The 12627-nt window shown below is 37.7% G+C and overlaps 1 protein-coding gene across 1 annotated transcript in view; it reads left to right on the top strand.

The window, feature by feature from the left end:
* Positions 1-12627, top strand: part of SMCHD1 (structural maintenance of chromosomes flexible hinge domain containing 1) — a 140084-nt gene that overhangs the window by 87948 nt on the left and 39509 nt on the right. The window contains exons 25-29 of the mRNA XM_023742898.1: positions 329-477; positions 1411-1499; positions 2286-2404; positions 4352-4519; positions 7194-7319. Coding sequence (XP_023598666.1) covers positions 329-477; positions 1411-1499; positions 2286-2404; positions 4352-4519; positions 7194-7319 — 651 coding nt within the window. The remainder of the gene's footprint in view (positions 1-328; positions 478-1410; positions 1500-2285; positions 2405-4351; positions 4520-7193; positions 7320-12627) is intronic.

Genomic DNA, 12627 nt, shown 5'->3' with positions numbered 1-12627 from the left:
TTCAGCCAAAGATTAGACAGCCCCATAAAACAAAATGAGACTAATGGGGCACAACAGTCTAGGGACAAAGACTAGAAGGCAGGAGGAGACAGGAAATCTGGTAATAGGGAACCCAAGGTTGAGAAGGGAGAGTGTTGACATGTCATGGGGTTAATCATTGTCATAAAACAATACGTGTACTAACTAATGAGAAACTATTTGTTCTGTAAACATTTATCTAAAGTACAATTTAAAAAAATTTTTAAAAAAGTCTAAGATAAGTGACAGTAGGAGGGCATTAGGTAGAATAGGCTTTATATCATTCCTAAACATGTTATTTCTCTCCTAGGTTAATTGGACTCCTGATATTAACAAAGAACACTTGCTCCAGGGTCTGCTTCCTGATGTACAAGTACCAACATCTGTAAAGGATATGCGTTATTGCCAGGTTTCATTCCAAGATGATCATGTGTCTTTGGAAAGTGCATTTACAGTAAGGTTTGTGGGCTTATTATATGTTGAGGTATTTTAAAATTCAGCATATGTCAACAGAAGTATTTTTCTCTAATGCACACTTAGAAAAGTGGTTTTTAATGTAGAAATTGTTGCAGTTTCTATGAAATATGGTAGGTTGACTTTGGAATAAAGCTTCACTGGAGATAGTGATTAATTACTATTATCACCGTAACCCTTGGCTTAATTGGCTTTCTAGTATCTGGAAGAACTAGAACCTTCTTTAAAGGAAAGTCCTCCGTATGCAACTAACAACAAAAACACCTGCAAAATGACAAAGACAAAAAAAATACATAAGATAACAATGTGATCAGTGAATGTGTTATGCAAAAGAAAAATTTTTTTCATTAGTTGTGATTTTCAAAGCTAAGTGCAGACTGAATATCTAGAACTGATAGAAAAGGGGAAGACTTAAGTGAATATGTAACAAACCTATGTAACACCTTGGCTTATAAATTCCTTGGGTACCTCTTTTCCCAATAACCTCCTTCACTTTAATTTTCCTACCTGTTTCCACACTATTTCCTAAACTTACATGTTTGAGGGAAGAATTTCAGGTGTACTCTGACCACAGCCAGGTCCTTGATAAGCACTCTATTTCCTACTGACCCATCTGTTTTCTTTCTCAGTGCTCTCTAGTCATAATTTTTATGTAATTCTTCATATACAGTATGAATTAATGCTTCTGTAATTTTTGTCAGTGTTTTCTATTACGTTTGCAAGTTTTCTTTTCCCCACTTCCTTTCTGATTAATAGCTGTACTATAAATTGAAAAGGTATTTGGAAGGGCATTATTGTATTCAAGTTTTGTAAATGTTACTGTATGTTACGCTTTAGCATAATGGAATGGCTTTAATTTTTTTCCTACAATTAATGGTGTATGTAACTAAAGCCTTTTAATTTGTTAACCAATTTCAGGCCACTTCCTGATGAACCTAAACATCTAAAATGTGAGTTAAAAGGAGGAAAAACAGTACAGATGGGCCAAGAACTTCAAGGAGAAATAGGTTAGTATGCCCTGCTTTCTTTTTTTAAAACACGTTCAAAATGTTTCTTTGCATTGATTGATGCTTTTGCATACTTAATCTGAAGGGAAAGCTTTGGTTTAAAATCCATTGTCAGAAAAGATTGGAGTACTCGGACTATCTTTGCTTATCCTGATAATCAGTTTGGCAAAAATAGTTTGTTAAAAAAAATTACTTTTGTTAGAAGTAATAATAGTAATTTTAAAAGTATAAAGTAAATATGTGTATGTATCCTGTGTTTTTATTATATTTAGAATATTACAAGAAGTCCCTGGGTGACACATACGGTTAAATGCTCGACTGCTAACTGAAAAGTTGGCAGTTTGAATCCACCCAGAGGTAACTTGAAAGACCAGCCTGGCAATCTACATCTGAAAGCTCACAGCCTTGAAAATACTGTGGAGCAGTTCTATTCTGCACAGATGGAGTCACCATGAATTGCAGTTGACTCAGTGGCAACTAACAAGAATATTATTTAATCCTAAAATACTTACACTTCCTTCAAATTTCCTGGTTAAAAATCTGATGAACATCTGTATCATATTAAATATATAATCTAAATGTATTTATGTAGATTCTTGAGTCATATTTTATAGCAGTTATAAAAATTATTATTAAAAATGTATTAATATATAAAATACATTTAAAAAGTTTTAAATTACTTATATAAGAGAGCCAAGTTAGAGTGAGTTTCTAAGAGTAAACTTTTAAGTTCATTTTATTGAAAAGATAACACTTCAAAAAATTTTCTTTTTTTTTTTTTTTAAGTTGTAATAGTGACAGATCAGTATGGAAATCAGATTCAAGCATTTTCACCAAGTTCTTTATCTGCTTTGGGAATTGCTGGGGTTGGACTTGATAGCTCGAACTTGAAAATGACTTTTCAGGTATGGCTCCTTTCCACAGCAGTTGGTTTATACCATGTTTTATGTATAGCAAGAAGTTTGGGAAAGACTAAAATGACTAAAAAAAAGCGTTAGTATTTAAAATGAAAAGTCATAAAAGGCACTAAAAAACTTTTTATAATGAACAATTTCAAATATATCTGCAAGGAGACAGAATAGGATAAAGAATTCAGTTGTATCTATCATTCAGATCAGGTTGTTCCAGTATCTAGCTTCACCCTGTGAGCAGATCAGGAAGTAACTGTGTTTCTGTTATTATGCATGAACAGTCCCTGCTCCTGTCACTTTATGCACAGACTCCCATGGGACTCTTTCACGTAATTGCTCCTAAATTGTACTGTTCTCCTACATCTTCAGTTTTTCCTGTCTGTTAGATGATTGCGATCAAACTGTGAACATGCTGAATAGCTCTCGTCTTAAAAAACAACACCTCCCAAAATACTTACACTTCCTTTGGACCTGCATCTCTGTCCATCCACTGCCCTCTTTCTTGAAAGAGTTGTATGCACTCTGTTTTCACATCATTTCCTGTGTTTCGTGAGCAAGCCACTCTGATCATGTTTTTCTCTCCTGTTCCACCTGACCAAATCCAATGGTCAATGTTTAGTTCTCTTCCTATGCCACCTGTCAAGCCTATCAGCATTTTACACTGCACTCAATTTAAAATCCATTTCCTTAGTATAGGTTTGCTATAGCGTTCCACTTCAGCATCGTCTCCCACCCTCCTCCCCATGGCCTGCCACGCTCCAGCCAAGTTGACCTCCTTTCTGCCTAGTGTCATTTTAAAGCTGATATTTACCATTTTTGCTCATTTTCAAATTTTATATTCTATTTGTAGTCATCTACAATTTGTGAATGCACATACAGATTTCATTTTTAAGATTTGCAATAAAACCAGAACAACTTCCAACATGACTTCAAAAAGAAGGAACTTCTTTAAGAGGGCTTTTGGTTGTTTTGCTATTAATTGTTGAATTCTAGGGGAGATTATACATTTTGAAATTTCAATAAGTTTTACTAATGAACATCTATTTAATTTGTTTTCTGAGCATTGAAAATTCCTCTGAGCTCATTGGGTTTTTAAGGGCGATTAAGTTGTGATGTTTTTGCACTGTCTTTTTATAGAAAACATTCTACAAACACTTATCTTAGAAGTTAAATTTTGGAATTTTATCTCTGATTTTTAAAATCTGAAAAAGTAAATTTGTACTTAGTAGAAATTTAAGATGATTAAATCATTAAAGTCACTATTAAAACGTGAATACTGCAGTGTTAAAGCTAGTATGAAATCACTTTATACCATCCAATCATATTGCAAAGATTACAGGCAGGTTCATAGATTCATATTAATGTGACGTGCTAAGCATTGTTCTAAGTGCTGAGATTGAGCAGTGACAAACCCAAACCCTACCCTCACAGAGATAACCTTGTCATCAGGAGCACATACAGTGGATAAGAAATAAGTAATAAGAAGAAAAATAAAGTGGGATGAGGGGATAGAGTGTCATAATGTAGCATGGTCAGGGAGACCCCTCTGATTAAGGTGTCATACGTGCAGAAAACTAAGGAGAAACCAGGTGGATATCTGGTAAAGAATGTTGCAAGCAGAGCAAAAGAGCAGGTACAAAGGCCAATGAGGCAACACGTGCTTGAGGAGGCAGTATAAGGAAGAGGGCAATTAGGAAAAGATGAAGTGAAAGTTGTAGCTAGAGCCTTTTAGATACCTCTCCCACAAAAAAAAAAATTCAGTTTCTCTTCTAGAAATGAAATTCATGATATGCTAGTATTGGCAGGTATCCAGGTTATTTGCCATTATGTCACCCATATAAACACATCTGTACCCACATGGGTTAATGAAAAAACATTTTTGTTTTTCTGGAAACTAAGTGTTACTCTCCTGTCTTTTCTCAATGTACTCTTCCTCACTAGGAAAACACAGAAAGTATAAGTGTAAGAGGCATCAAATTTGTTCCAGGTCCTCCTGGAAATAAGGATCTTTGTTTTACTTGGCGTGAGTTTTCTGACTTCATTCGAGTGAAGTTAATTTCTGGACCCCCAGCTAAACTTCTTCTTATAGACTGGCCAGAATTAAAGGAGGTAAGTAATTTTCTGTCTTGATTGAGTGAATTTAATATAACATGGGTTATTACTTTCAGATTGTCAGTGAATCAGAATAGATATATTTTGTTAGTGAAGTAACAGCAATAGTAACAGTAACAAAAGGGCAAAGTAATGTGAGACTTCTTCATGCTTCATTATTTGATTCATTACTGTGTTCATACCCGTAAAACCCATTGCTGTCGAATCAATTCCCACTCATAACGACCCTATAGGACAGAGTAGACCTGCCCCATGGGGTTTCCAAGGCTGTAAATCTTTACAGGAGCAGACTGCCGCATCTTTCTCCCACAGAGCCACTGATGGGTTTGAATTGCTGACCTTCTAGTTAGAAGCTAAGCATTTAATCACTATTCTACCAAGGCTGTTTACTGTGTTCATAGTTTATTAAAAATAATGAGTGTGATAATTCAGATTTTAAAAACTTTATTACAGAAATTTTTGAACATGTATAAAAGAGAATAGTATAATGAATTCCCCTGTGTGCCAGTTACCCAGTTTAAGTTACTGATTTTTGCCAATTTTGTTTCATTGTCTTTCCCACTAACTTAAAAAAAATGTGTATGTATGCATTTCTATTTTTTTCTTGCTGAAGTTTTTAAAGCACATTCCAGACATCAACTCATTACATCCATAAATACTTCTGTATGCTTTTCTACACGAGTACTTAAATATTTTTGTTACCTGTGTTGATTTTTCACTGAATTTTTAGAACTCATAATTTTAACGTCAGATTCTGGTGTTCAGTTATGGTGTAGCAGGGCTTTAACTGTTGCTATAATAGCTTACATTTTTTATAAAGGAGAATGAACTCACATGACTTTGATATTAGATGAAATTATACTAGTAAAGGAGCAGGTTATCTAAGAAAATTTACATGCGAACGCCTTAGTTTGAAATCACCTTTTTTGATTTGTGAATTTACAGAACGGATGAACTAGTTCTGACAGGATGCAGTTTAAAAATTTATTTTTTTCTGTTATAGTGTGTTGACGAGGGATTTCACTGAAAACTCATTGCATTTATTTTTTATCTGGAAACACACTGTATAAACTAACACTTTATTTGCCTGTTAATGCCAATAAGATTTATTGGTTGACCAATAAGATTTGTTGGTTGACCATATTCTGGAACAATTGTGTATCTTATAGGTGGAAAAATCTTGACATGTTCAGCTTTTATAAGATTCTTTGGGGGGGAGTAATACTAAAAATAATGGTAGCTGTTAACACAGAATTTCATAATATATTTATGAATTTTATGATTTATTTGCAGATACCATAGTAATCCAGAACTTTAAAAATAAAGCCTAAAAGTAATTTCTAATTCTGTTAGAGGTATGGTTATATGTAGATAAGGCTGAAAAAGTAATTAAACATCTGATTTTCCTAGAATTTCTTAAGTTGTAATCCACCTTCTCCCCACAGGATTTAAGTGAAAAAGGGAAACTGATTTAACACCTAAGCATTATAAATTTTTTTAATGTAAATATATTAGTATACACACATATATAGTCTCTCTTTTAATCTGCAGCAACCTTATGAAGTATTATTTTATAAATGAGGAAACTGAAATCTTGAAATGTAAAAAAAACACCAAAGTTAAAAAATGGCAGAGGTCAGATTTACATTCATAAACAACTGATTTTGGAGATTTGCTTTTTCTGTTATTTCCCAGGAAATTCTATTACTAACAGTTTGGGGTGCAAGTTATTTTATGAAGGATACAGTATTTTTTAAAAGTAGCTACTGTTTAATTGGTAGACAGTTATGTGATTATGAATAAAGTGCCTTGATGTATTTACATTTGGAAACTGTCTAAAGCAGTTTTTTTATTCAAGCTTTTTATAAAGTATGTCCATAGCACAGATGTTATTTTTCTTCCAATTTCAACAGCCTCTCAACATAATTTGGTAAGCAGCCACCTCAGATAAGAGTGGAGGGTGGAGGAAGCAGAGGGAATGTTATCAGTAGGAGAGAGGTGATAAATCAGCTTTCCTTTTACATTAGTTGCTCTCTCCCAACTACTTCTTTTTTTTTACCCCCCCCTTTAAAAATCTGGCATGGGGGATTGGGCCTTTATTAGGTATCTTGCTTGATAATGTGTTTTCTTTGGTATATCTGGTATTTATAGGTCAGCCACAAATGCCTGAATTACACAGGTCTTACATATTAAGTAGAGGAAAAGGCAAGAAGCACTTTAAGTGAATAAGACAGTATAGGTCATCAGTGAATGGTACTGTCTAACAGAGGGCTGGAAAGCTGTATTACTGTTTAATGTGAAATGGCAGAGAGCTGAAAATTGACAAAGAGGAACTAAACCACAGATAGATTGCTGTGCTAAGTCTGAGAACCCGAGATAAGCTTCTGTTCCCTTTGAAGTCATTCTAATATGTACCTTTTAGGATCTGTGCTAGAAGCCAGTAATGTCAAATGCTGGTTTTCCTTTCATGAAATTATTAATTAGTTATGTAAGAAGTGGGTCATTTGTGACAATTTCGTTGACTTTCAAAAATTTATTTTTGTTTGTGAAAGAAGCTACTTGTGAATAGAAAAGAGCTAAATTAAGTCATTGTTTTACAAGTGTACAAGCGGTAATTAGATTGTTCGACATATATGTTTTAGTGTTTCTTAAAATGTTTTATCTATTTCAGTCCATTCCAGTTATTAATGGAAAAGAATTACAGAACCCTCTTATTGTTCAACTTTGTGATCAGTGGGATAATCCAGCACCCGTACCACAGGTTAAAATAAGTCTTATAAAAGCTAACAACTTAAAGGTAAGTTTTTATTCCTTGAAATTATTCTTCTTTCTTAGAATTCTGGATTTTGTTTCATGATAATGTCTTACGGTGTCACAGTTCTTTTTTATTTTTATTTTTTAACATAGTTCTGTGAAACCTTCAATACTGCTTAGTTTAAAGCAACCAAAATAATTCTCATAATTTTTTTGACAAGATAAAGTTTATATCTTGTAAACAGTGTAACAAGGGGCCAATATTTTATAATTATGGCTATTTGAATATTTATATTATAAAATACTAGTAATAGTTGGATTTCAGATTAGGACAAATAGTTATCTGTGTTATCTCACATTGTGACAAGGTAAGTTAAGGGAGTTATCACAATGACCTGCAGTATGGGTTAAGGAACAGGTGTAACTGAGGAAACTTAACCAGCTAAGGGTAAGCAAGAGGAGTCATACAGGTACCTACTTACCTTATGGAGAGCTAACAGAGCCAAACACAGCTACTAGACACATAGTGGGTTGTGTTCTGGAGTGGTGCACATCCCCTCTGTTGCTTTTTTTATGAGACAAGTGTGATCTTGGACCTGTAAAGTTTGGAGACAAACATAGTGCTTGGGTCACAGGAAGTTCAAGATTAGGTGCTGTCTTAGTTATCTAGTGCTGCTATAACAGGAATACAAGTGGATGACTTCAACAAACAGAAATTTATTCTGTCACAGTTTAGGCAGCCAGAGGTCCGAAATGAGGGCACCAGCTCTAGGGGAAGGCTTTCTCTCTCTGTCAGTTCCGGGGGAAGGTCCTTATCTCCTTTCAATATCTGTGGGCCTAGCATTCCTTGGAGATCTCCATGTGTCTTGGCATAACGGGTTACAGTTTAGGCTCAGAAACAACTCAGGATACAGTTTTTTGGTCAGAACAGCTTCTCAGCCATGCCCTCAGGCAGGCCGCTCTTTCTCTCTCTCGGCCCTCGGCCCCTTGGCCTGGCCTGTCCTCTGCCCTGTTTGGAAAAGTGTTACAAAGCTCTTCAGCTCCATTGATAAGTGCCCAGAGAAACCTCACTCTGCTAATAAGCCTCAGCCCAAAGGCACTTAGCTCTGTGTCTCCATGGGTCGGCAAGCCCAGCTCCACTGATAAATGCCCAGCGGCACCCTACTCTGCCAGCATGCTTCCTGCCTGAAGGTGCTCAGCTCTCTTGCTCGGAGGGTTGGCACACCCACTCTGCTATCCCCTGCCAGTCTCCTAGTTCTGCTGCTGCTGGTTCTATACCACCACTTCTCGCCATTTTGTGCCATCTCTGGTGTTATAGTTCTGTAGCTCCTGAGTCTAGGAGGTTCTAAGTGCAGGGACCCAAAGTCCAAAGAAGGCACTTCGGTCCCAGCTCTTCTTTCTTGCTCATGGTGAGGTCCCCTCTCTGCTTGCTTCTCTCTCCTTTCATCTCTTGTGAGATAAAAGGTGTGACTTGAGTAAGGGCAATCGTGACTTGAGTCACACACTCTTGTAAAGCAGTGACTCGATACATCCCACCCTAATCCTGCCTCATTAACATATAGAGGTTAAGATTTATAACATGTCATAAAATGGAGGGCAATCACAATATTAAAATCACGGCATAGGCAAGTTGACGTGAGTTTTGGAGGGACATAATTCAATCCATAACATTCTACCCTTTGGCCCCCCCGAATTCATACCCTTGGCACATGTAAAACACATTCACCCCATCACATCAACCCAAAAGTCTTAAATCAACTCCACATCCAAAAATCTCATCATCTGAATCATATTACATTCTGGGACAAAAAATTCTTCTTCTTCTGTGAACCTGTGAAATCTAGAATACAAGTTATCTGTTTCCAAAGTATTAATACAATGGTGGAACAGGCACAGGGTAGACATTTCCATTACGTATGGGAGAAACTGGAGGGAAAGAAGAGATAACAGGTACCAAGCAAGTCCAAAACCCAGCAGAACAATTTACATTAGCTTTCAAGTCTTAGAAATGACGCTCTCTTCTCTGACACCATCTGGTTAATGATCCTACCCTCCAGACTCTGGGTGTTGGCCACGGCCTCTAGGTTCTGGTTGGAGGCCCCTCAGCCTTGGGCTTCAGCTTCGCCTTAACTCTGCTCCCTTGGCTTTGGGCGACCCCATTCTCCTAGTCCATCTGAGTGACGATACCACCCCGTCCTTTCCCCCACCCCAGCAGGCCCCATTCTTCTGCCCCTTGGGCATGGCAGCTCCGCCCCCTAGCTTTGGGTAGTGACCCCATCCCCTGGCATACTTTAACAGCAGCCCCACACTCCAGAACCGAGTTTGCAAAGATCCGACTCTTTGAAACTTAGGAGGCTGTGGCAGCACCCTTTGAGATCTAGGAGACTGTGGCCCCATCCTTTGAAACTGAGAAGGCCCTGCTTCCTGTGCTCCTTCAACAGCTCTGCTGATCTCTGAGCTGCTCCAAGGATGATGATTTTCTTTTCTTGAAGGACAACAGATGTAACTCCTTTGGCCTATTACCTGCCTATAGAATTCCAAGAGACAGACAGCGTTCTCTCCTGTCGTTCTTTCTCTCTCTTCAGTCTAAGCTACTGTGGTATTTGGTTAGATCCATCAGTCACAGGCTTAATCTCTTTAACAGAAGACTGTGTAGCCATGTCCTTGGTGAACATTTTAAGACACGTGTCCTTAGTTTGTACAGTAGAATTTTCCAAATCTTAGAGTTCTGTTTTCATTTTGCACAGTTCATTTTTAAGTTCATCTCTTTCCTCTTGGATTTTACCATAAGTGGCAAGAAGAAACCACGTGGCCCTTTAAGATCTTGCTTAGAAATTCGTCAGCCAGATCTCTGAGTTCATCACTTACAAGTTCTACCTTTCACCAAATATTTGAACATAATTCAGACAAATTCTTTGCCACTGCATAAAAAGCATCACCCTTCCTCCATTGTCCAATCACATGTTCATCATTTTCTGTTAAGGCCTCACCAGAATCACATTTAACATCCACATTTCTAGCAATATTCTGTTGCAGGTGCCATATGTAGTCTCTCATACAGTAGAGACTGTCTGTGTAACTCTCCTCACTTTCTTCTGAGCCCTCAACAGAATTTCCTTTGACATCCATAATTCTACCAGCATTCATTTCAAGGCAGTCTAGGCTTTTACTATTAGGCACCTTAAAACTCTTCCAGCCTCTACCCTTTACCCAATTCCAAAACCACTTCCACACTTGAGGTATCTATTAGAGCAGCACCCCACTCTTCTGCTACCAGATTCTATCATAGTTATCTAGTACTGCTATAACAGAAATATGGCTTTAACAAACAAATTTATTCTCTCACAGTTTAAGCGGCTAGAAGTCCGAAATCAGGGCACCAGCTCTAGGGGGAGGCTTTCTCTTTCTGTCAGCTGTAGGGGAACGCCCTTGTCTCCTTTCAGCATTTATGGGCCTGGTGTTCCTTGGAGATCTCCATGTGTCTTGGCGTAACAGGTTACAGTTCAGGCTCAGAAACAGCTTCTCAGCCATGCCCTCAGGCAGGCCTCTCTTTCTCTCTCTCTTGACCCTCAACCCCCTCGGCCCAGCCCATCCTCTGCTTTGCTTGGGAAAGTGTTTCAAAGCTCTTCAGTTCCACTGATAAGTGCGCAGAAGCACCCCACTCTGCCAGCAAGCCTCCTGCCTGAAGTTGCTCGGCTCTCTCACTTGGGGGGTTGGCACACCCACTGTGCCATCTCTGTAGTCTCCTGGGCCTAACAGGTTCTCAGTGCAGGGACCCCAGGTCCAAAGGATGCAGTTCAGTCCCGGCTCTTCTTTACTGGTGGTGGTGAGGTACCCTCTCTGCTTGCTTCTCTCTCCCTTTATCTCTTAAAAGATAAAAGGTGTGACTCAAGTAAAGGTGTGACTTGAGTAAGGGCGTGACTTGAGTCGCACTGTCTTGTAAGACAATGACTCAAGATACACACTACCCCAGTCCTACCTCATTAATATATGAAGGTTAAGATTTATAACACATCACAAAATGGAACATAATTACATCAGATCACAAAATGGAGGACAGCCACACAATACTGGAAATCATGGCCTAGCCAAGTTGACACATATTTTTGCGTGTTATAATTCAGTCCATAGTAAGTTTCATCTGTTTACATGAATATTGGGACAGCTCAGGATCTAGGGGGGACCTTGGATGCCAGGTATAAAATTGAAGGTCCTTCTCTTAGGGGCAGGGAGAGAAGCTGCCAGTCCCTTGCTGAGATGTATTTTGACAGTTCCTCCTTTTGGCTTAAGGGAATTCATTGGTCCCAGCCAGGTTGTTGCTAGGCAACCCAGACAGAGTGCCTGGGGTTATAGGCAGGCAGTTTTGTGTATCCCTCCACCAACATTTTCTGAATTTAGTAGATGAAAATAATATTATATAAAGATGGCAGTTCTCTCAGAATTAATTAGGTCAATCAGAATTCCAACAGGGATTTCCTAGGACCTGACAAGCTGATCCTAAAAGTCTCACAGGGGATTAAAGTGCCAAGAATGTTTTGTGATCCACCTGAACTTGTTTTGATAGTAATGTAATCAGAGCCAGGGATTGTCTAAAAAGGTTCTATATTATTGCTGCTGTACAACTTGAAATAGAAGAGTGACTTCTTTGGCCTAGCAACAAGGATTTAGGATCCAGATAGCAGAAACACTTTGAGAAAGATGAGTTTAGAGGCAATAAGTCAAAGGGTAAATGGGACAGGTACAATTATAGGAGTTTATCCTATCATTTCAAATATTCCTTGTCATTTTTGCCTCCAACTATTGCTGTCTTTGTCTGCATATACCATTTTTGTCTACTCTTTAGGTTCCATTAAGCAGAGAGTTTTAGGGTTTAGGAGGGAGTCTGATTTTCTGCTGATGTAGTCTACAGATCACTTTTATTCTCAATGTTTGCTTCCAGGAGTGTTAAACAGTGATTATTTTCAACCTTGGAATAAGGGTATTATTGTAGTTTCTAGAGAAGCATCTGTAAAAGATTTTTCTAACCAGTGATTAAGAAGTGTGGTCACTGATTCTTAATTACTTGCAAGTGATACCTTGGTTATCACTATAGAGGTAATACTGCAGCAAAGATTTAAGAAGCACATCCGAGTAAACTTTCTAGAGAAATAGGAAGTGACAATGTAGCTAGTATTATAATGCCTTGACTTAAGCATATGTATGTTTATTTATATCTCTACACCCACTTTGAAACATACCTTCATAGACTTCTGCAGCTTTATAACTGAAATACATTAAATTCTAGTTTAGTTGAATTGAGATAATTCACAGTATCTTCTCTGACCACAATGCCATCAAGGTAGAAATTAACA

The sequence above is a fragment of the Trichechus manatus genome, unplaced genomic scaffold (assembly GCF_000243295.1).
Source record: "Trichechus manatus latirostris isolate Lorelei unplaced genomic scaffold, TriManLat1.0 scaffold00222, whole genome shotgun sequence".
NCBI lineage: Eukaryota > Metazoa > Chordata > Mammalia > Sirenia > Trichechidae > Trichechus > Trichechus manatus.
Note: the sequence above shows the minus strand (reverse complement) of the source record. Positions and strands in the feature narration are given on the sequence as shown.